This window comes from Carlito syrichta, unplaced genomic scaffold, assembly GCF_000164805.1.
Source record: "Carlito syrichta isolate Samal-C Ts95f unplaced genomic scaffold, Tarsius_syrichta-2.0.1 Scaffold309689, whole genome shotgun sequence".
Lineage (NCBI taxonomy): Eukaryota > Metazoa > Chordata > Mammalia > Primates > Tarsiidae > Carlito > Carlito syrichta.
In genome coordinates, this window is record NW_007253785.1 from 444,679 (window position 1) to 470,460 (window position 25,782).

The 25,782-nt window shown below is 34.7% G+C and overlaps 1 protein-coding gene across 1 annotated transcript in view; it reads left to right on the plus strand.

Moving 5' to 3' along the window:
- EPS8 (epidermal growth factor receptor pathway substrate 8) overlaps nucleotides 1–25,782 on the plus strand; it is a 192,493-nt gene that overhangs the window by 124,516 nt on the left and 42,195 nt on the right. Inside the window, exons 4-13 of the mRNA XM_008067532.2 lie at nucleotides 4,917–4,984; nucleotides 5,983–6,144; nucleotides 6,280–6,429; nucleotides 8,994–9,076; nucleotides 9,621–9,757; nucleotides 14,297–14,370; nucleotides 15,628–15,754; nucleotides 17,471–17,559; nucleotides 17,932–18,006; nucleotides 22,013–22,161. Of these exons, the coding sequence (XP_008065723.1) occupies nucleotides 4,917–4,984; nucleotides 5,983–6,144; nucleotides 6,280–6,429; nucleotides 8,994–9,076; nucleotides 9,621–9,757; nucleotides 14,297–14,370; nucleotides 15,628–15,754; nucleotides 17,471–17,559; nucleotides 17,932–18,006; nucleotides 22,013–22,161 (1,114 nt within the window). The remainder of the gene's footprint in view (nucleotides 1–4,916; nucleotides 4,985–5,982; nucleotides 6,145–6,279; nucleotides 6,430–8,993; nucleotides 9,077–9,620; nucleotides 9,758–14,296; nucleotides 14,371–15,627; nucleotides 15,755–17,470; nucleotides 17,560–17,931; nucleotides 18,007–22,012; nucleotides 22,162–25,782) is intronic.

Genomic DNA, 25,782 nt, shown 5'->3' on the forward strand with positions numbered 1-25,782 from the left:
AAGTTGCATATTGATTTTTAGCATATCAACTCAATAATGCTAAAATGATGTTTAAAGAATTTTCATCACTGGTTGCTGAATTTACCCAATTCTGTCTGTTTGGATTTGTATATTCTGGACCATGGGATAAAAGCTAATAGGAAAAATAGCAATAGAAACGTAGTATAAGCAAATTAGTTTCTGCCTAGCTCTGATTGATTCTGAGAGAAAGAAAAGGAGGCTAGGGTTGGGGAGGGAGGAGACATAGACTTGTAAGTTGGGAGTTGAGCAGCTTATTTATTTATTTATTGAGTCAGAGTCTCACTCTGTGGCTCAGGCTGGAGTACAGTGGCACGCTCACTGCTCACCACAGCCTCAAACTCCTGGGCTCAAGAGATCTACCTCAGACTCCTGAGTAGGTGGGGCTACAGGCGTACTTCTACATCTGGCTAATTTTTTATTTTTTGTAGCTGCAAGGTCTTGCTATGCTGCCTAGGCTGGTCTCGAGCTCCTGGGTTCAAGCAATCCTCCCGCTTGGGCCTCCCAAAGTGCTGAGATTACAGGTGTGAGCCACCATGCCCAACTTGAGAAGCTTCTAATACTAGAAACCCAAAACTGTACTGCCATTAATTTATTTATTTATTACTTATTATACCATTTGGCTATCACCACTATTAATTTGGAAAGGACAATGTTCTTTTTAAAGAGATATCATATAGTAAATGAATTGCACAGGTTTGGAGTAGTGCTTTTTAACCTTGTCTGCACGTTAGAATCACCTGGGGAGCTTTCACACATCCTAATGCCCAGGATACAAGCACCCTGGATGAGTTACATTAGAATCTTTTGTGTGGGATTGGGACCCACACATTACTTTATAAAATTTATTCTAACGTGCAGCCAAGGATGAGAACCATTGTTAGAGAAAGTGATGAACTTCAATGAACTTACCTTGAACAGTGTCAAGGGACTATTTAGGCTTTTCCACTGTTGTAAGGCTTTGGTGTGATTTTCAGCTTAGGAGCATATTTACATCTGTTCTTTATGAGTACATATGCTTCCCATAAAAAAGAAATGTATTCTAATTGCCTTTTAAGAAACTTCTTTCAAAATTACCTATTCAAATGTTAAAATTAATCCATGTTAGTTAACTTTATTTTTATTTTTTAAAAATTCATTTTTTTAAAGATGTGGGTACAATTCAGGATTAGGTAGATATGTGGTCGTTTTACAGGTAAACTTTGGATTTCCTTTTGGTTCCCACTTCACCTTGTTTGAGATCAGGTACTCTTATTGATATTATGTTTCCTGCTACTTCCAATTCCTTTCTCATAGTATTATGATAAATGTTCAGGGTCCACTTACAAGTGAGAACATGTGATACTCAGTTCTTATTTCTGTGATAGATCACTCAGTATTATAGACTCTAAATGCATCCAAGTTGCTGTGAAGTCCATAATTTTATCCTTCTTTATGGCTGTGTAGTATTCCATTGTGTATATGTACCACATCTTTTTAATCCAGTCCTCTTTCAATGGGCAGGACAGTTGGTTCCATGTTTTTGCGATTGTGAATTGTACTGCAATAAACATGTGTGTACAGGTATCTTTTTAATAAGGTGATTTTAATAAAATGAGTATACCTCTGGGCATATTCCCAGAAAGGGAATTGCTGAATCGTATGGAAAGTCAATTTTTAGAACTTTTAGGAATCAACACATTGTTTTCCACAGAGGCTGTATTAGTTTATACTCCCACCAACAGGGTAGAAGTGTTTCCTTTTTCCTGCATCCTCTCTAGCATCTGTTGTTTTTTTGAGTTATTGATGACCATCCTGACCAGAGTTAGGTGGTATCTCAATGTGGTTTTGATTTGTATTTCCTAGATGACTAGTGAGGCTAAACATATTTTACATACCTGTTAGCTACTCATATGTCTTCTTTGAAAAGTGTCTATTTTTGTCTTTTGCCCACGTTTTAATAGGGCTTTTTTTTTTCCTTAGGTGCATTTGGGTTCCTTTTAGATCCTGGATGTCAGGCCTTTGTCAGAGATACAGTTGGGAAATATTTTCTCCCATTCTGTGGGCTGTCTCCCCACTCTCTTGATGGTTTCTTTTGCTTTGCAGAACCTTTTCAGTTTGATGAAGTCCTACTTGTCTATCTTATCTTTTATGGCATGGGCATTTGTGATTTGATCAGGAATTGGCTGCCTGTTCCAATTTGTATAAGAGTGTCTCCTGTGTTTTATGACATATATACATTTTGGGGGATCTTTAAAAGGTAATAACATACATCTTATTTATAGTGTAATATAGGAGCAAAAGCAGCTTAGGGATTCCTAAAATGGGTTCTTAATTTGGAATATTAGAAATGACATCATATCTTCTTAGGCAGTCAGAGTGATCACTTAACATCATGCTGTTTAAAAATCCTACTGAAAAGTCTGTTTTATTCTGTTCTTCCAAATTATGATTCTGTGGGATTGGGAAATTGTATATTAGGAAATCTAGGCAAATGAATTTTTGATACTTCAAATGAGAATATCTAAGTGCAAACATCCAGCATTTTGGACCTCCAACTGTGTAGTCAATCACTTATCTTAAAGACTCAGTCAAGCAATTGTACATCCTGGAGCTACCATGCCATGACAAGATACCATGGCAACCACTGCCATTTCTTTTACTGTCCTCACATCATGTCAAAGGAAACAAAACTACCTCCAGGTTCTGAGTCTGTCGTGTAGAGTTGTGTTAGATGATGATGAGCCAGTGATTCTGAAATTGTGATTATTTCTGGAGTTTTTTTTGCCAGATGCATCCTTGAATTGTATGTTAAATTTCAAGAGTCATAATGATTCTTCCAAGAACAATGATCCACGTGCTACTGTTTCATCTTGATTAATCATCAACTAATAAAAAAATCATGATTGTTCACTTTTTAAATATATAAAAATATAGTTGTGTAAATGAAGTTTTATGTTTTGTTATATTGGTGTAAGAAATTTGAGGTGAAACCAGATCTTTCTTTTTGATCACATTATTTGGTAGGACCAGATGGATCATACTTCTTCAGGTCATCATCCAAACAAAAAAAGAAAGGTAGCAGAGACTGAATTTTGTAGTGTGTTTGTTTTTATTAAGTAATATTAATGCTGCAAAAGCAAAAATAGAATATATTAGACTATTAGAATGACACTAATGTAAGAAATATGGAACTTTTTTCATTTATATTTTAAAGTAAATATAAATGAAAGGCTACTCTTATATGTACTGTAAAACAAATATTTATTGACGTTTAAAAACAATTTTGATGGCCAGGCTGAGTGGCTCAGCCTGTAATCCCAGCACTTTGGGAGGCCGAGGCGAATGGATTGCTTGAGCTCATGGGTTCAAGACCAGCCCGGGCAACTTGGCGGCACCTTGTCTCTACAATAAAATAAAAAATTAGCCAGGCGTGGTGGCACGTGCCTATAGTTCCGGCTACTGGAAAGGCTGAGGCAGAAGGATCACCAGAGCCAAGCAGGTCGACGTCGGGGTGGCCGCGAGTGTGCCACTGCACTCCAGCCTAGGAGGTGGAGTAAGACTCCGATTCAAAAAAACAAACAAAAACAAAACCAAAAAAACCACAATTTTGTTAACATTCTGAGTCTGTATGTGTACTTTATATTTTTGTTCTTGGTTAGCTTTTATGTTCAGCAGAACTTTTTAACTTCTGTTGTAGGAATATCTAAGACTTTCTATATTAACTGAAAAAGACATTTTTATTTAGAAAAATTTGGTTGTTAGGAAAGCTACCATATTATATTAATATATATATTTTAATGCCTTAAGGGACTTTAGGTTTGATCTTGTTTAACTGTTATTTTACAATAAGAGTGCTGAGGCCAAGGGCATTGTGTCGTGCCCACATTTAGTTTCTACTTAGTGACAGAGCCAAGCTAGAATAAAAAATCTGCTAGTTCCCTGTTATTTTTCATCATAGCATTCTGTTTTAGAAGAAATAGAATAGCTGAATATACAAATGAGTAAGCTGCCTAATGAGAAAGTAGCAAATAGTGCTTACTACGGTAGCATATATACTAAAACTGAAACAATGCAAAGAAGATTTGCATGGCCCTTGCACAAAGATGACAAAAATTCAGAAAGTGTTCTATATTTAAAACTAAAATTCAAATTAAAAAAGAGAGTAGCAAAAACCAAATATTGCCAACACACATTTTATATTTTAATGTTACTCTTTGGTTTTGCAGCATTTCAGAAAAGAAATTTAAGGGTTTCTTTTTGCCTTTTAAGTAGTTTGGTACAGTAACATTCTACCTAACTTTCTCACTTTTTTCCTAACAGCTTATATCTACAATTCTAAATCACATTTGTGTGTTCTATAGATGTGTGAAAATTTTTAATGTTTAATGGCAATCCATATGATTGAACCATGTTTTGAGTCTCCTCTATCACTGTCCATAGTTTGGATGTTGTGAAAGGAGATGTTTCTTGTAGTGCCTTTTATTTTAATTATGTAGTCTAACTCATATAATACAGTATCTATGACAATATTCACAATTATATTTTGATTTTGGTGCAGTAACAGATGAAATTTACAAGCCTATTTTTATATTTTTGCCAAATAGTATATCTCCGACTAATAAAAAAATCTTTAGACGAAGTAACTTTTTTCTTAGAACATTTATAATCTTGTTAACCTTTGGGATTCTAAAAATGTATAATAGGTCAAATTATTCTTGTATATCATTTAGGCTTTCTTGTGGTTTTAAGATTTGCTGTGAATAATTAGTGTTTTTAGATACACCGCACAATGATGACTTGTCAGCTACTGTATTTATATGTGAGATAGGCTAGTTTTAGAGACGGCCACATGACACCAAAATATGACATTCAGTCTATTAGAGGATAAATAATTGCTTTTTAAATTTCTCTTTTAGAACAAAGGAAGAATTATGCACGGGACAGTGTCAGCAGTGTGTCAGATATATCCCAGTATCGTGTTGAAGTAAGATGCTTTAGCTTTGCTAATATTTAGAATGACCCTTGATGGACTTAAAAATTGGAAGTAAAATGAGAATTATGTTTTATTTCATTTTGTATGAGTACTTTAAATTTTTCAGACCTTTCCTTTTAGATTTTTATAAAACAGGTATTACATGTAAAAGTATTTTGTTAGTCTGTGGTCTGTTTTTGTAAGGAATAAATGAAAATAATAACTACTCATTTATCATTGCCAGCCTCATTTTGCTTAAATCTATTTTGTACCTCTTCTTGAAGTTAAGCTGTTGATGGTTTCAGTGAGTGGTTTGTTTTTTAGTTTCATATTATTACTAGTTCTATTTAAACAATGGTTGCTTTTTTACTTTTTGCTCTATTGTTATCTTTTTAGATATTTGCTCTTAATTAGGATCTACATAGGTGACTTCTACGTGTAATAGAAAATATTTAAGCAGGGAAGTAATTTTTTGATCCTCTTTTTCTGTATATCTCAAGGATGCTTATTTAATTTGAACAGTGTTTCAATAAGTGGTTTCAGTAGATTGCATAGTTTGACAGTGGCTGCCAACTAGAATTGTGCTGTTGCTGCTATTAAGTATGTGTTCCTAGTTTTGAACCATGCTGATTGCCTGCTTTTGTTCAGCACTTAAATAACCATAATAGAATAAAATGGGGGGGTTATTTTAAGAAAATGTTTTTTAAGCTGTTAAGAATGCATTTTTATATCATGTTTATATAATTCAACATGGCTCTATATAAAACAAACTTAGGTATCTTATAAGTCAAACCATCATTTTCTCTATTCAGAAAAAAAAACTCACTTGACTTTATTCTCTCAGTAAGCAAATCATGGAGTTTGAGAGTACTTTTTGCTTATTCCTTACTTTTCAGCTAGCTGACCTCAATTAGGTTAAGTCTACATTGTTTTGGAAAATTTGTACTAACAGGGTGTGTGTGTTTTGCATGTATATGTTATAAATCTTTTTCCTTTTTGCCAATCATAAGCACTTGACTACCTTCGTTCTGGATCGGAAAGATGCTATGATAACTGTCGATGATGGAATAAGGAAGCTGAAATTACTTGATGCCAAGGGCAAAGTATGGACTCAAGATATGATTCTTCAAGTGGATGACAGAGCTGTGAGCCTTATTGATTTAGAATCAAAGGCAAGTTTGTGAAATTTATCATATTTTATTTTCAAGAAATCTCCATAAATATTAATGTTTACAATCATGTCGATTGATTGAAAATGGGTAGAGGTTTGACAAAATAAAATATTTACTTATTTACTTTATTTATAGAATGAACTCGAGAATTTTCCTTTAAATACAATCCAGCACTGCCAAGCTGTGATGCATTCATGCAACTATGATTCAATTCTTGCCCTGGTGTGCAAAGAGCCAACCCAGAATAAGCCAGATCTTCATCTTTTTCAGTGTGATGAGATTAAGGTAAAAGAAGGGTGAACTTTTTTTCCTTTAAGCAGATGTCTGGAACTTTTGAATTATCTATTTTTATCATATATCTGAATATAAGGCACTAGATTTTAGTTTCTTAGGATTTTGTAAGGAAAACAAATACCTTACTATCCATCCTCCTTAGAGTTTCCATGCTGAGTAAATAGAGAAAAAATTAGAGTATTATTTAAAAATAAGATGCATTCTGTTTATTTTTTTTAAAAGGTAGATAATATATTAAGTTCTCATCAAGTGCCTTGGACTTATAATTAAAAATTGATTCTTTAGAAATCATGCTTTGTGGACAATAAATAATCACGCAATTCTAATTTATTCTGCACTAATCACATAGCTTGGATTACTGCAATGAAGCACTTAGACATTTCCCACGATATTGATTTAAAGTTCGCTCTTTAATTATGTGACTTGAATAATTGCTCAGGATTTGTAATCCCCAAGTGATATGTGAAAATAGTTGAGCCAGTAATAACAGGTTATATCCAGAAAGTTTCTATTTCAAAGTGCAGTATAATTTTAAATGATTATAATTTGTGATGTTTTATGGAACCTTAGAAGTTATCTTCAACCTTAAATGTATTTATTTCCTGAGTTAGTTTCTTTAAAAGAGAACTCATTTTGTGTTAATTGGTACTTTGCCAAAGCCATGATTTATTATTTTGATTATATATTAAAATATCCATGTAATTTTATCTTATAAAGCAATTCTGGGAAATTAATACAAAGAGTCACTTGATCTTTTCTGTATTTTTGACATTAAAAGATGATAGATAAATTAATATTGATTGTGAATAGTGTATTTTATAGTTTTCTAATTTCAGTTTATGTCATAGATGACTTTCTATAACCTTTACTTGAAAATAAATGGCATTTAGACAATTTGTATATATAGTGCCTTTTGAAAGTCATAAAGGGTATTAATAATTTTGTAGTGTTTATTTGATATGGGATGTTTATAGTAATGAGTTCAGAATGGATTTACTGAATACTGTTTTATCCTAACCAAAAGCTCACATACCACTAAGCATTAGATGCATTTACTCACTGGTGCCATGCTCCACATTTGAGACAATTTTTTTTCTTTGGTTGATTAAAAATGTAAATGTAATAAAAATTCAGTTTATTTTATATGGCTCATCTTGTAATATCACCTTTGATTTTTAAAGTTTCTTTATCATATGACTTCATACAATACCCCTGCCTACCTTAGTAGTAAAAGTTTACTTGGGATACTGCAGGGAGTGGGGACAGGAGCACATAAAATCAGTACGGGTGCCTGATCCTAATCCAGGCCAAGTGAAGTCTATTGGGAGGCCCAAACTTCATCTGTACCTAGACCACTTATGTACCCAATCCTGACTTGTACTCTACATCTTTACAATTAAAAAAAAAAAGAAAAAGAAAATAGCCTTCGTATAAGAAGTTGAAGATTCCTAGACATCTTTAGTTTTGGTTTTGGGGTTTTCTTAATATATTTTTAAAATTTTTTATCTTCAGTTTTAATATTCCACATAACAGAAAGTCTTTTATCTAATGTTTGTAATGTCTTATTGAAACTAAGATGCGCTTATGGGAATCACACTGAACTAGGATACATTGACGCTCTCATTTAAGTAACAGTATGACCTTGGCTAGTCCGTTCATACAAGTAATTCCTCAGTTTCATTAATTATAAAAGGAGAACAGATTAGATGATCTTTAAGTGTCCTTTCCACTTGCTCTAAAATTGTATGATTATCAGTGCTTACTGTAAAAGAATATGCAATATACATATTTGAGAAAACATATATAATTAACAGAACAAGCAGGCACAAACAGAATGTAAATACATCTCAGCAGCAATGTAATATAAGAGTAATAATTACTGGTTATAAATCAACTTCACAACCAAACAAAAACTTTTTAGCTGCTAATTTCACATTGCTTCTCAAGAAAACCTAATCGAATGTTCTTATAAATGTATTAGAAAAAGTTAATCATTTGCAAAAAGCTAATTTTTACCTGAAATGACAAAATAAGGTGGTTATCACAAAGGATAAAATCTAGTGTTGGGATTTGTCCCATGAATGTGGTGGGTTTGCTTCAAAGTAAGGGTGACTGCTGGGACTCAGTGTTGTTTCAATGGGTTCATGGGTGTCTGGTGAATCTCGAGGAGGAGAAAGGGAAGGAACTTCACTCTACATGCACATGCTTCCTCTCACCCCTTCATTTCTTCTCAGGCGAAGATATTTACCCAGTTTAATCTTCAGCATATGTTTATTCTCTTTATCTTTGCCTTTATTCAAGGATAGCTATTCTCTAAGGGAATCAGGATTAGAATATGTTTAAAAACTCCTTCAGCTTTTAAATCCTGTCATTATACAGTTCACCATTAAAAAACTGCAAAAGTCATGTTTTGAAAACAGATTTGAAAAAACAGACTTTTTGCATCAAGATAATTATTGATTCAGACAAGGAACATAATCCCTTTTCTGTTTTAACTTGCATATCAAGACTCAGAAAAATCTATAACCTTCCAGGTAACTTGTGTCTCATTACAGGCAAATCTAATTAGTGAAGACATTGAAAGTGCAATCAGTGACAGTAAAGGAGGGAAACAGAAGAGGAGGCCTGATGCCCTGAGGTAAAAACAGGAAAGCAAATTAAGGGGTAGAACTGAGTTGGTTTTAAAATTTTTTTCCTCTAAAGGTTTAGAAAAATTATTTTCAATGGAGATATATTATTATATTTTATACATTTCAACTTGTAGTTTCACCATATATACTCTCCCAAGCTTGTCACTATATTTGCTCCTCTTCTTTCCATATTTCTGGTTTTTCTCTAATGTGGCTTCTGTTACTTGTTTTGGAAGTCACAGAGTCATTAAAGATGAGTGGCATTTTAAGAGAAAGTAGCCTCGGAAAACACAAACTAGGCATTAGAACTATAACTGTTCCACAGCCCTTCTGAGTCTCATAAGATCCAGAAAAAATTCAACGTAGTGCTCGGCTGACTTTTAATTGTTTTGTATTTCATATGCATTTATAAATGTACATAATATGGAATGGTTAGGAAACCTCTGTTGTCACCGACATAGTTCTTTATGAAATTGAATAACTAATACCATAAATTGAGATGTGTTATAGAGATGGAGATAGTAAAAATACAATTTGTCTCCATCTTTTTAGGATGATTTCTAAAGCAGACCCTGGTATACCGCCTCCACCAAGGGCTCCTGCCCCTGCACCTCCTGGCACTGTGACCCAGGTAGATGTTAGAAGTCGAGTGGCAGCCTGGTCTGCATGGGCAGCTGACCAAGGGGACTGTGAGTACTTCTAAGATTAATGTTTGTTGAACACCTTGGGTTGTGACATAGTTCCTGCTTTTAAATTCTGATGCTGAAAGTTTGAGGTTAGTTTTAAAAACTTAAATCTTAGATAAAGCAGAGTTAAATCTTAATGCTGTTAAGACTGTTGTTTATGAGAGTTCAGACCAGCTATTTAATCAATATGGTGTTAGGATATTTTTAATGCCAGTAGAGAAAGTTTCACTTGACCAACAATTAAAAAGATGGTAATAGAATATATACTAAGTAAGATACTGTCAGTATTTTTAAAGATTGTACCTTAAATTATTTCCATTTATTATTAGTAGCTAATGAAAGGATGTCAGGACAGTGGTAGTGTATTGACAGTTGTAAGGGAGAGAAGACATTTCATTATCTGCTTGACCTTGTTAAACGGGTCCTATGTTATGTAGCATCATTTTACTTTGGCATTCTTTCTAAAAACTATTATAGCATAGAATCTGAAATTTTGATACCTGGAAGATGTCTTTTAAAACGTTTGGTCCACAAATGTTTGGTCAATAAATTGTAATTCAGGAAGTTTGAATCTGATGAACTCTAGAGCCTCACTCTTTTGCTTCCTGCTCCAGTGGGAATTCTTAAATCGCTTATCCTTTATCCATTAAAGCATTATTCACACAGAATATCTGGAAGTATAATTAAACAATATAACTCATTTGCCAAAATGCATAACATCGGACTCTACTTTGAATTTGGTGAGTTAAAAGGTAGGCTCTGAAGCGAGAATTGGATCTACCTGTGTGATCTTGGAAATTACTTCTCTTTACTTTAGCCTCATCTCTAAAATGGGGGTAATAATTCATAGGTTGCTGTGAATCAGAAAGGATATACTGTCTGTAGCAGTACCTAGCACAGAATAGTAAACATAATTTGTGATTGTTCTCATTTTGCCAAATTGAGTCCATTTTCATTTCTGAACTGCTTTCTATTACTTAGGTTACTCATATTCTTTCTTTTTTTGAGTCAGAGTCTCACTCTGATGCCCAGGGTGGAATGCAGTGGCATGATCATGGCTACGGTAGCCTCAACCTGCTGTGCTCAGGTGATCCTTTGCCTCATCCTTACAAGTAGCTGTAACTACAGGTGCATGCCACCATGTCCAGCAAAATTTTTTTAAAGGTATCATAGAGATGAGGTCTCACTAAGTTACACAGGCTGGTCTTGAAACCCTGGGCTCAGGCAATTCTCTCACCTCCACCTCCCAAAGGACTGGGATTATAGGCATAAACTACTGTACCTTCCTGGTTATTTGTATTCTTAAAGATATTCTCAGAGGATTACTTATAAGTCTACCTACCAAAGAGATGAAAAAAAAAATCTTTGAATTATATATTTCTCAATAATAAAATGACAGCATTAGTATAATTTTATAACAATTTCTCTTCAGAAATATGTTTTGATTTATCTACTTTGTATTTAGAATGTGTTTAAAAGGCTAAATAGGAGTTGTGCTTTCTACTTTTTGCTTACCTATGATGTTTTTGTTGTTTTTGTTTTGGTGAAGATGCTCTGGAATTGTTTTCTGAGATAGAACAAAATGGTCTTCCTTAAAGTGGAGGAAGGATAAAACAAGTTTACAGACATTCTGAACAAAATCGTAAAACATATATAAACCTAATATAATTCACAACAAGGGAAGAATTTATCCCCGGAGGTTTTTGAGCTCTCATTAGATTTTGTCTAAATACTTTCCACAATGTCATTTGTTTAAAATACAGTGAGACAAGGTGTTCAGAACTTCTAATTTACCACGAGGCCAAACAGAACATGACTCTTAACCACATCAGGTTCTGTCTGAATCCAGGCCAGTTTTTAGTTGGAAAGTCTCTCGAAAGGCTGTATCTTTCTTATCTTCTGAAGGTTCTGGCTGACTCTGGCTGACTGGACTCTTATTTGAATCCCTGAACCATATCTACCTCTAACTTCAAAAGTGATTTCTATAACATAGTGGCAATGGCACTAAGATTTCCAGTAGTGTCTCAGACTTGACAAAGTCCTAGGAATACCATATCTCCCCCCTCACTCTGCTCTCCAGATGATAGCTTTTGTTAATTATCTTGAGTTCCTAACAGCTATGTTTCAACTTCAGCTTAGTGCTTCCTGTAGTAGCACATTTAGCCAAGATGGCAGCTAACCATGTATAAAGCAGCAGCTAACTGGACAGATTTCTTTTTTTTTCTTGTCTTTTGGAGTCATGGTCTCACCCTGTCACCCAGGCTGGAATGCGATGGTATGATCATGGTTTATCACAGCCTTGACCTTCTGGTCTCAGGCAATCTTCCCATCTCAGGCTTCTGAGTAGCTGGAACTACATGCGTGCCAACAAGCTAGCAATTTTAAAAAAATTGTAGAGATGAGGTCTCGCTATGTTGCCTAGGTTGGTCTCAAACTCTGGGCTCAAGCAATCTTCTCACCAGCCTCCCAAAGTACTGGGATCACAGGCATGAGCCACTGCCTCTGGCAACATGATTTCAATGTATAAATTTTTAATTATCTTAAAGTCATTAATAACCACTAATTAAGTTTCATAAGAGTCAGAGATTTCTTCTCTTTTTTTTTTCATTTTTTGGCAAGTGTTCCAGTTATGGGTAAAGTTATATAAAAGAGGCAGAGCAATACAGAGTTTTCAGTTTTATTTGCAGTTCTTTGTATTGAACATCATGAATCATGATGATGTATCATGAATTATATTCCCATTTGTGGTGATATATTTCTCCTCTTCCATCCACATATTTAAAAAAGTTTAATCTACCATGAAATATTTGTAACAACTATCTTTGTTTAGGGCTAGCATTAACTGATTCATACCAGGAAGGAGTTCATAATAATGACCTCATGATTAACTTTATGCTTTAGCTAACTGAGCAACCTTGCACTGTGAATGCTCTTAAGATATTTATTTTTTATTTGCAAATTCCTGCAGATATTTCTGCTTTTAAAGCATGTGGCTTAAAAATTAATGAGCCAAACATTGTGACCTTTAAGCTTAAATACACTGGAATTTTTTCTTTAACTTTAAAGATGCAGGGTACAAGTCAGGATTAGGTATATAGGTAGTTTATGTGCAGCTGAAGTTTGGGCCCCCAACTGGTCCTCACTTTCCCTGGTTTAGGGTCAGGTACCCTTAGTGATGTTATGTTCCCCACCCCCCCTTCCCCTGGCAGTATCTCACTACTGCTGATCCCTCTCTTATAGTATTGTGATAAGTGTTCAGGACTCACTTTTAAGTGAGAACATGTGGTATTCAGCTCTTTGTTTCTGTGATAGATCACTGAGTATGATAGACTCTAAATTCATCCAAGTTGCTTGAAGTCTATAATTTTGTCCTTTTTTTATGACTGTGTAGTACTCCACCATGTATATGTACCACTTTTATTTTTTGGTCCACTTTCAATGAGTTGCAGAGTTGGTTCCATGTTTTTGCTATTGTGAATAGTGTTGCAATAAATATGCATGTGCAGGTATCTTTTTTGTAGATTGATCTGAGTTCCTTCAGATATCCTCCCAGAAGAAGGATTCCTGGGTTGTATGGAAGGTCGACTTCTAGTTCTTTCAAAAATTGCCACACCGTTTTTTATAGAGCTTGAACTAGTTTGCACTCCCACCAACAGTGTAGCAGTGTTCCCTTTTCTCTACATCCTCACCTGTACCTGTTGTTTTTTGTTTTATTAATGATGGCCATCCTTACTGGAGTTAGGTGGTATCTTGATGTGGTTTTAATTTGCATTTCTCTGGTGATTAGTGAGGCTGAGCATTTTGTTCATGTGTCTGTTGATTGGTTGTATGTCTTCTTTTGAAAAGTGTCTGTGTCGTTTGCCCACTTTTTAATGGGGCTGTTTGTTTTTTTCCTTTCAGTTTGTTTGAGTTTGTCGTAGATCCTGGATGTTAGGGCTTTGTCAGATACATAATTAGCAAATCTTTTTTCCCATTCCATGGGTTGTCTTCCTACTCTCCTGATGGTTTCTTTTGCTGTGCAAAAGCTTTTTGGTTTGATGGGATTCCACTTGTCCATCTTATCTTTTATGGCACATGCTTTTGGGGTTATGATAAGGAATTGAACCACTCTATTTTCAGAACTCCAAAAGCTTTATTGTAGTCACAGTATATATAAAAATTAGTAGCTCTGTTGCATTAGAACTCACTTGGCCACTTTTTGAGAATTGGATGTTTAAATGATGGTTTGTATTTCCAGCTTGTGTAGGAATTAAAGGATGCTGAGTTAGGGTTGGTTTCACAGGTGACTGACACAGGAAAGAGGGAGAATAGAGAGCACATTACAGGATAAATAACTATAATAAGGTGGGAAACTCTGCCCATGTGCTTCTGTTAGTGGTGGTAAGGGAGCATTTCATGGTTCAGGAGAACAGTTTGATTTGTGTATCCAGTGGAGGTGCTCCCTTTTGCAAATGGTGCTTTTCTAGCTAGTTTTTATGTTTTATTACCTGTATGGGTATTTCTTAAGAAAAGGTTGAAGACTTATAATTCCCCTTTCTTTAGTTGAGAAACCAAGGCAGTATCATGAGCAGGAAGAAACACCTGAGATGATGGCAGCTCGAATTGACAGAGATGTGGTAAGTGCGACAGTCATCTTTGGATCCCTGGCTTTTGCTTGAGAGGAAAAACACACAAGGAAATTAAGTTGATTTAAAAAAAGATGTTTAATGGAAACTATATTTTCTCTTTCCAGTGATGATTATGCCCTTCAAATTATATTTTTCCTGAACTATTTTAGCCTTTCTGCTATTATTTAGCTAGTAGACTTGGGCTGTGAAAAGAGAACTAGCATATTAGCTAGTTTATAAAGAAATTGAAGCCGAATTATCAGATTTGAGGAATGGCACAGTTTTTCTTTTCTTGAGTTTGTAAGTCATAGTGGAAATATCTTTTTAATATGTCATTTTGGGATTTATTAATAATGTACTTTAGAATGACTGAAAGATAAAAGTTAAATGGCATTTTAAAGGATAGATTTTTAAATTTTAATGCTTTTAAAAGATAATGTAATATTTGTTCTTATTTTGCTATAGAAATTTATAGAATGAGAATGCCCTTTGATATAATCATACTATATGATGTTAACGTAATGACTTTTTATGCCATACACATGTTACCAGTTTACTGGGAAAAACCACTTAAAGGAATTTGAAATTTAATTTTTATATCACACACTTACATGCTTAAAAATTTACCCCCAGCTTCTATTATTAAATTGAAAGAATGTCAAGTTCCACACATACTAGAGGTCAACTAAGACTATAGTATATGAGATTATCAAAATTGTTCCAGTGGCATCTGAAAGCATAGTGCATCATTAATTCTATTTTGTCATGTTAAACTCTTATTAATGGTTGTTATTGTAGAGTAGCTATGTGTTTATCACAACAGTCTGTATACCTTTAATTCCATGAATTATCAGATTTATGTTAGTGCTTTATTAGAACATTTATTAGAAAAATAAATATGCTTAGTTGCTCAGTGCTCTAACAAAATGCTTTTTAGAATTAGATTTTTTTTTCTCCGAACTTTGTGTGGGAGATCACTATAAGAAACTTAGAATTGAAAATATTTAACAATCTGAGTAGATATTGTGAATGTTTTCATGATGATGTTGCAAATAGAGCAACATTAATCTAAAGAAAAATGTAAATGACAGCTTTGGCCACAAGTATGTTTAGTTTGATTCTTTCCACAGAATTAGTCGTAAACTTGAAATTTGTATGTGAAATTTTTTTTCTTTTAGCTTTCTATTTTTTACTGATAACAGTGTGCAGTGAAGGCAAAAGGAGTTTGTTTTGCTTTATATTTCATTCTGTAATTTCTAATTTCAGCAAATCTTAAATCACATTTTGGATGACATCGAGTTTTTTATCACAAAACTCCAAAAGGCAGCAGAAGCATTTTCTGAGCTTTCTAAAAGAAAGAAAACTAAGAAAGGTAAAAGGAAAGGACCAGGAGGTAAGGTGGATTTTCTTGACCTTCCAAAGACTATTCAGAAATCTAGTGCTAGACAAAGTTTCTGCTTTGTAAATTGATCAGCAAAACTCCATTTACTATGGATCAACGTCCCTTTTCTAGTTTTGGGGTAGCATCAAAGATAGAGGCAAAGAGTAAGATGAGCCCAGACAAGAGTCCACTTTGGTTCTAAGGCAGCTATAGCAGAGAAGGACCCTAGGATCTAAATCACAAAGACTCTAAGATTCAGGTAGTGACTATCTGTCGAAAGTTCTCATTGGTGACTATAAAGTTCGTGTCTGATAAGGAAAGACATAGCTCTGTTCTTCTCATATTTGGATTCATCTTATGGGAAACATAGAGCCTCATTATCTTGCTAAATTAAAGGGTTGAATTTTCCCATTAAAATATTTTAAAATGTTAATGAATTTAATTTTTTAATCACAGAACTCCAACAGTGTATTCAAGTCACACACAGGCAATTTTTGAAATATGCTGCAGTTCAACTATTTAAAATGGGCTCAGAATGTATAAAATTAAAATGATGGAAGCAACAGTTACCCTCTGAAAAATTTGGTGTAGGTTGAAATATATAAAAGCATAGTAAATAAGTATCTCTAGCACAGATAACTTCCAAATCTTTCTCTAAACATATGACCTTTAGCTTTGTCTTCTAGATGTGTGTATATGAACATACCTCACTGCCACGTATTCTGAAATTGCTTCCTGGTATCTTATTCTTTTGTAATCTTTATAAAGGGTATACTATCCATGTGATAACCCAGATTCAAAACCATCAGTTCTGTTATGACTTCATTCTCTAGCTGATAGCCAAAATAAATTTTCTCAGGGTCTCTTATACACAGTTTTTTCACTTTGCATTTTTATAAGCAGCATCCAGTGCAAGGTGTTACCAGTTTTGTTTTGTTTTGTTTTTCTTGCCCAGCTTTCTAAGCAGTTTTCGAGCCTCTACTCTTCCATGGTGTGAGAATAGCCTTCTTAAAGCTCTAAGTCAGTCACTTCATTCTTCTGCTGTAAGGCATGTTAGTTCCAGGTTCTATTGATTTAAGTCCAGCTGCTCACCCTGGAAGTCAAGGTTATTCACAATCTAACCTTGATCTACCCTTCCATTCTCATATTTCTCTGCTTTTATGTTTGTTGTTTCATATACATGCAGTTTCCCTTTTCCAGTTTTTGCTCATGCTATTTTTATCCAGCCATTACATTTTCCCATCACATTGCCCCAGACTAAACTTTTCAAATCCCATCTTAAATTTTTTCCCCATGAAGCATCTTTTGGTGTGCATTTCCCCATCTCCCAACCAGGTGCAGTCTCTTCTCATAACACTTAGGTACATATCCATTATTTGTCTGATTCATGACTTCTATTAGATTTTAAGGCCCTTAAGAGAAGGGCTTATAACTTACTCATTTTAGTAGTCTTCACAATGACAAGCACAATGACTGGCACATAGAAGGGCTACAATTTGCATTTATGAAATTCAGTGTCTAATTGATAGTGCCTAAGGATAGAAGAATCCATTTCAAACTTTGGAGCTTCTCAGTTTGTTACAGTCAGACTATGAGATGTGGTAGAGTAGGGAGGTAGCATGTCTAACATGATCCTCAAACTTTATAGACATAAATGTGTTTTTTTCCATTTAATAAATTTTTTTGGGTTTTGCTCTTACCTACCCCACCTCTCATTTATTTTATTAGAGGGTGTTTTAACTCTGAGGGCAAAACCCCCACCTCCTGATGAATTTATTGACTGTTTCCAAAAGTTTAAACATGGATTTAACCTTCTGGTAAGTGACACTTATTTATTTGTAATTAAAAGAAATTAAAAAAAATCAAAGTCTAGCCAGGATGTTCCTGATTAGGTTAAGAGATAAAATTGTTTTTGTGAATATTTTGGTATGTATGTTTTGATTTGCCTTTAATTAAAACAACAAATTGTAAAACATGTATATTTTAAGAGACCTGGTAGAAAAATAATGACTTCCATTTTTTTTAACCAGCTTCCCTTAATCTCACTCTGTCCGTACTAGTACATATATTAAAAAAGTGAAACTGGAAGTAAAGAATTCCTCCTCTGAGCCTATGTTAAATCTTTTTGAGTGTCTATCTTTTGCCATTACATCATTGTAATATATATTTCTTTTCTCTTAATGTTATAGGCCAAATTAAAGTCTCATATTCAGAACCCCAGTGCTGCAGATTTGGTTCACTTTTTGTTTACTCCATTAAATATGGTGAGTTTTTTTGTTTGTTTGTTTTTTAACCTCAAGGGTCTGTCTGTATTATCTAGACAGTTTTTCTTCATTACCTTGTGTGGATACTGTTTCTCTGTCATCTGTTTAAACATTGAGATTGTAAAATTTGGGTTTAAAAGAACCTTATAAATCATTTAGTTCAAATACCTTATTTTTGTAGGCGAAGAAACTGGTATCTCTGACAGAGCTGGGGAAATGGAAAGAAAGAAATATTTATTGGATACTCATGTTTCAGTATATACTAGTATATAACATACAGTGGCTTAAATAATGCAGGCATTTTTCTTATTCTCACAAAATAAGTTAGTGACAAGAAATCCAGTGCTAGATGACTTTACACCACGAAGTGGTCCAGAGACCCATATTCTTTTTACTGAGGTGTTCCTTCATCTCCCGAGCCATCTCTAATTTAATTGTTTATTTATTTATGTATTCATTTAACAAATACTAATTGAAAACTTTCTATGTGTCAGGCTTTATAGTAGCTTATTAGGAATAAAACAGATGAAATTCTTACCCTTTTAGAACTTATGTTGGGCAACCAATAACCTAATGTGTAAATAATACAGTTCTCTAAACATTACATGCTATGCAGAAAAATAGAGCAGGGAAGGAGAACAAGCAGTGCCACAGGTGGGTGCATGCATGTGTGTGTGTGTTGTGGAGTGTTACACTGTTTGAGTCAGGTTAGTTAGGGAAAGCCTCACTGAGAAGGTATCATTGGATAAAGGAGGTAAGGAGTGAGTCATGTGGATTCCTGAAGGAAGAGAATTCCAGAGAGAGAATAGCTATGTAAATATTCTTGGATAGAAACATGTGAAGCATGTTCTTGGATAAGTAGGTATTATGACTTGAACAGAATAAGGGAAGAAAAGATTAGAAGGAGATGATAAGAAAGATAACAGAATGATACATCTTCCTGGTCTTCATAAGGTGTTGTGAGACCTTTGATAATTGGATGATTTTTAGCAGAAAAGGATTGCCTTAGCTACGGTGTTTAGAAATTGGGAGGAAAGGGAGCTAAGGTGGCTATTTAAATAATTCATATGAACAAGTATGCACCTTGGACCAGATAGCACTGATGGTGGCAAGAAGTCTGATCTAGTTTTAAATTAGCTGATAGATTAGATATGCTATGCAAGAACCAAGGATATTACCCAAGATTTTTGGCCCAAGACTAAAAGAATAGAGTGATGATTAACTAAGATGGGGAGACTATGGGTAGAATAAGATTTTGGAGGAAAATGAGGAATTCCATTTTAAACATGTCAAAATTGAGTTGTATCCAGATGGAGAAATTTGAATTGATAGTTGACTACATGAATTTGGAATTCAGTGGAGAAATCAGGCCAAAGATTGGTTGATCCCTGGGCATTTTCAATGTTAGGGAACAATAGGAACAATCAGCAAATAAGATTGAGAAGAGGCAGTAAGGGAGGATAAATCTCATCCCTCTTTTTCCAAGGATAACTAGACATGACCTGAAGTAGCATATGAAATGAGTATTGCCTTACAAACATAGAAAAGTAAGTAACATTATCACCATGAATGTCAGAAGCTGAGCAATAAGTGATTAGAAGATGAAAGTTCAAGAGTATATCCATAATTTATGAATGCTTCCATATGTTGTTGCCATATATAGACCATCAGATTTCTATTTGTCTGGTTATCACTGAATAATTCTTGCTGTATAATAAGCTCTTTTAAAAATTAGATCAAGGCCATACATATGCAAAGAAACTGATACTAACTTATTAACAACATTTTTGTTCTTTACTCTTTAACATCTTTGATGCTATCTTAGTTTGCGTATTAGGAAGCAGTTTTTGCCACCTCCTCTTACTCATTTCACACTTTTTCACAGATCATGAATAGTTATCACTCACAGTACAGCCGTAAAACAATGGAACTGACCTCCCTAACATGTACAAATTAGTCTTTGTTATCTGGTTATGTACCTAAGAACATTGGTTTATTTTATCTTTGCCTTTCTTTTTTTTTTTTTTTGAGTTGGAGTCTCACTCTGTCACCTAGGCTGGAGGGCAGTGGCTGGAAAGCCTCGAACTGCTGGGCTCCGGCGATCCTTCCGCCTCAGCCTTCCAAGTAGCCGGAATTACAGGCATGCACTACCACGCCCGGCTGATTTTTTGATTTATTGTAGAGATGAGGTCTCACTGCCCAGGCGAGTCTCGAACCCGCGGGCTCAGGCAATCCACTCACCTCAACCTCCCAAAGGCGCGGGATTACAGGCTGAGCCACCAAGCCCGGTTTCTTTGCCTTTCTTAAAAATGACTCTTTATTTAATTGTCTCTTAATCATAATACTTTTGTTGGTCCATTTAATGTTCTCTCTACAGGGCCCTAGACATTTTATTGGACAGGGGAGATGGGGGGGGAAACATCTTTTCAGGGCCTACCACTATCCAGGCAAAATGTAGTGATTTTATACCTTGTGAGTCACTTCTGTCTCCCCTCCACAGGTTTGTGTGCACATGAGCATACCCACAGCACACGTGCATGCACACATGCCTGCTCACATCCTTGAATTGTAACTGTAGCCCATAACCTTTTTTTTTCTTTTAATTTTTTTTATTTTAAAGATGTGTGGAGTACAATTCAGGGTTAGGTGTCCCTAGCCTTTTATTTACCTTTCTTTCATTTTATTTCCTCTTCCTTTTGTTAATTCAGAGATTTTAATATTCCTCCTCCTTTACTTTCTTACTTTGCCCTCTTAGTCCTCCTGGAATATTTACTGAAAATTCTTATAGGTCTTGTTTACAGGTTTGCATATTTTTTTAAAACTACTGTGCCAGAGAGCCAGGGTAGGTTTTATTCTCAAATAAGTTTCAGTCTACCTCCTTTATCTGCCATCTTCATTTATTTTCATTCATTCCAGTACTACGGTGTCTTCTGTAATTCAAAGTTAGATAAGTCTTAGTCCAAGTGCTCAAGGTGGGGGAACTGAAGAATAAACCATAAATTACAATGTAATATACATAAACTGGGTTGTGGACACCGTGTGTGGGGTGTTGCATCAAAGTTACACTGTGGGGTTAAGAAAGGCTTCCCACAAAGGGGAGTTATAAATGATGGAGAAGGGCCTTCTGGAGAATTGGGAACAGCGTGAGAAAATACACAGAGGCATAAAGCAGCATAACATTTTAAGAACACCTGGAAGACTAATGCCATTCAAAAAGTCTCTTCTTGTGTCACATCTTTGAAAAGGTGAGATTTTTATAAAAAACATTCTGGTTTCTGCTCGAGGAGATCACATATTTTTTTAGGTATAAAATAGCCCCTGTTAAGTAAATTTGGAGCAGATTTTAGACACAACTTATCATTTTGCTTATCAGGGAGTTGCACCTGTTTATTGTTTTATGCTACTTATTAATTTATCCATATTATGTCAGGAAAATTTCCAAGAAATAAATTCTGGAAAAAAATATTGTAGATTGAGAGTACCAGTTCTCACTCTCCTCTCACCTTTCTCCTTGGATCCTTTTAGTTTTATATGCCTGTATCAGCACAGCCATAAACTGTTAACATGAGTCTTATTGCTCTTGATAGTATTCATTTCTAGAACAGAATTTTTCAAGTTTAGCATAATAAATTTGCCAGTAGAAATGCACAGATATGTTTCAAGCATAAACAAACAAACAAAAAACAGAGTTAGTAAAATCACCTGACTTAGAATTCTCTATGTAGCCATTAGTATTTTCCAGAGAAAGTACTGTCATCTGCAGCCCATAGGCAGATGCTGTGAAAGTTATTAAACTGTTAACTTTCATTTTAGATTTTTAAGGCACTATTAAGCTTAACAGGCTGATTTGGCAAACTGTTTTTCATTCAGTAGTGTACAACATCAAAATTTAATATGAGTATTAAAAAACAGTGCTTGTTTTTGGCATGAATTTTTTTTTGTCTACACATTTGGAAAATACACAAAGAATTGTCATCTTCTTGCTGAAAAATGGTTTATTCTTTAGGTGGTGCAGGCAACAGGAGGTCCTGAACTAGCCAGCTCAGTGCTCAGTCCCCTATTGACCAAGGACACAACTGATTTCTTAAATTATACTGTCAGTTCTGATGAACGGCAGCTCTGGATGTCATTGGGAGAAACTTGGATGAAAGCCAGGTAAGAATATATGAGTCCAGCATTTAACACCTGTAATGAATTAAGTATTGTTCTTTGTTTATTGTATGGATCTGATGAAACGTTTATTTAACCTTCTATGTATGAAGAACTAGGTGTTGCAGGATGACAAAGCCTGAATCCTTGTTAAGCTACAAGGCTAGTGAAGGAGATAGACGTATGTGCAATATAGTAGCTGGGTATGGTAGTTCACACCTGTAATCCCAATAATTATGGAGGCTGAGGCAGGGGGATCACTTGAAGCCAGGAGATGGAGACCAACCTAGGTAACAAAGTGAGATCCTGTCTCTACAAAAAATAAAAATTAACTGTGCCTGGCAGCATATGCCTACAGTCTTAGCTACTCAGGAGGCTGAGGCAGTTGAATCATATGGGCCCAGAAGTTTGAGGCTGCAGTGAGCCATGGTCATGACACTGTATTGTAGCCTGGGTGACAGAGTAAGATCCCATCTCAAACAACAACCAAAAAAGTGTATGCAATATAAGGCACAGTAAGTGCCTGGAGTGAGTCATCAACAAAATGCTGTTGTTTGGCAGGAAAAGCAGTCAGGAAGAGGATTTAGAGAAGAGAGTAGTTATCTTCAAGAAGAGCTAGCATTGAAAGTTGATAGACAGATAGATCTCTCTCTCTCCCCACCCCCCACACATATATACACACACACTGCTTGGAATGTACTCTTCCATGCATTTTACACAGCTACTATTGTTATCCTTATATTACAGATGAGGAAAGTGAGTCACAGGTTAAGTAATTTGCTCAAAGTCACACTACTTGTAAGTGACACAGCAGGAATATGAACCGATGTCATCTGGTTCTGGAGTATATGTTCATAATTACTTTGCTAAACTGCCTTGTAGCAGGATGCATAAGGATTCCCACATATAGACAGCAGGGGAAAGCGCCTTTTCAGTAGAGAGAGAAGCAAAAGTGAATGCATGAAGTAGAAAAGTCAAAAGAATGGAATATGAAGATGGGTGTAGCTGGAATATGAACTTTGAGTAGTAGATGTTTGTGGAGAAGGAAGGGAAGAGAAGTGGTGTTAAAGGAAGCATACAGAGATGAGCAGGGCGACGTTATGCAGGGCTTCATACCATGCTAAGGCTTTGGAGCATGGTTCTATAGACTGAGAGACCAATGGCTTTGTGAATAGGAGTATGACATAACCATATCCGTGGTTTAGAAAGATCCGTTTGGTAGTTGAATCTAGTAAGGACAAGGACAAAAATAATTGGCGGCAGAGAGGCCTCTTGAGATGTTAATGCTATAGTAGAGGTTCCTTATTAATCAATATTCTCCAGGATTAGGGCAGTTGCAGTGGATTGGAAAGGAAGAGTCTATAATTTTTTAAATGATCATTTGTCAATAAAGTGATTGTGGAGGATAAATCATTAGCAATTACAGTGCTAACCACTTGTTGAGCAAGGCGAGTTATAAAATATTTTTAATTTCATGATATATAAAAATGTAATTTTTATTTTGATTATTTACCTAAATCTTTTTATTTCTCTTACCACTTAGAATAAATCATTTAGTATAATTACTTGTCTTCCTAATGCTTTTGAATGGGCTAGCCTAAAAGTTATAGGCTGATTCATAACTTTTTTCTCCTATTAAAACACATACAAACCATTTCTACTAATTTTTTGTACCTTGGCAGCTGCTTGTGTTGGAGTGTAGTTTATACTTTGAATGACTTAACAAACAAAATAATTTTTTAAATTTGATTTGGGGTCTTACTCTGTTATCTAGGCTATGGTGTAGTGGCACAATCACAGCTTGCTCCATCCTCAACCTTCTGGGTTCAGGTGATCTTTCTACCTCAGGCTCCTGAGTAGCTGAGACTACAAGTGCATGCTGCCAGACACAGCTAATTTTTTTTTTGTAGACACAGCATCTCTCTATGTTTCCAAGGCTAGTCTCAAACTCTTGAGCCTAAACAATCCTCTCATGTTGGCCTCCCAAAGTGCTGGTATTACAGGTGTGAGCTACAGCACCTGGCTATCAGAAAAATTATTAAAAGCATTGCAGGTGTTGTTTTAACATGGAAAATATTATTTAAATTTATTTATATTTTAATATATCATACTATGTACTATATCATGCTATGTCTATGTCATACTATGTAAAAACTGGTTAAATAGACTTATTTTTATAACTTTTTAATTTATATAATAGCTGTACATATTTTGAGGGTATATGCGATTATTTGATAGATGCATATACTATGTAAAAATCAGTGTAAATATACTATGTAAAAATCAAGTCAGTGGGCTATTTATCACCTTAAATAATTTATCTTTTCTTTACACTAGGAGCGTTCAAATTATTTTCTTCTATTGATTTTGAAATGTCCAATAGATTAATGTTAACTATATTTACCCAACTGATCTGTCTAACACTAAGTTTAATTTCTTCTGTCAAACTGCATATTTGGAACCATTCATCGACTTCTCTTCCCCTCCCCCCTATTCCTAGCCTCTGATAATGACTAGGCTACTATCTACCTCCATGAGACAGACTATTTTAACTCCCACATATAAGTGAGACTGTGCAATATTTGTCTTTCTGGGCTTGATTTATTTCACTTAACATAATGACCTCCAGTTCCATCCATGTTGCTGCAGATGACAGGATTTCATTCTTTTTAATGGTCATATAATATTCCATTTTAAGTAGATTTCTTAAATCTATTAGATTTATGTAGGTTATGATTTTATGATAAGTCTAGGTGGGATCTTTAAATTTGTCAGGTCTTGTAGTATGAAAAATAGCTCAGGCTCTTTAGTTCCTTTGTTTTGAGTCCTACCTCAAAATGAGAAAATTAATGACCATTTGAAAAAATGACATCAAAAGGAAATGCACTATAGCTCTTAACAAGAGAAAAGGGTCAGTTTTGATCTTGATGTTAAGACTATTAGGAAATAAATGTATGGACTGATTTAAAAACTCAATAAGAAAAGATTAATGAAAGTTCATAATAATTGGAATGAAATGGTTGATTTTATCATAGTAGAAATATAACATGATTAATTAAATCAATTATAAAAGATGGAACAGCATATTTCTGCAAAAACGAAGGCATAATTTTTTCCTTGTTATTTTTGTGGTTCATGAGTAATTAGGAGATTGTAGAAATAAGTTTTATTCATAGTCATTAAATGATGAATGGGTAATGATTGTGATTACAGATTAGTCGACTTCACTGATTAAAACTCAGCTGATGCATTTAACTTATAAAATTGGTCATCTGTTTCATTTTAAGGGACTTTATACTTTTAAAAAATCATAAACCTTAGGAACATTCTGGGATGGTTCTCTTGAAAGACGTATCTAATATGAGGAGGCTTCATAATAAGAGAGGGGAGTGAAAGGATAGATAAGAACCTGAAAGTACTTTAGAGAAGTTTATGCTCTAAATACTTAATCACATTTCTAGCTTCACACTCCCTTCTCACACAGATTTTTAAAAACCACTCCAGCCTGGGTGACAGAGTGAGATTGCAACTTAAAACAAAACAAAACAAAACAAAAAATACCTATCCCTATGTAAAAAAGTTGTATTTAAAATGGAGAATTGTGGCAAAATAGTGAAACAGATCATG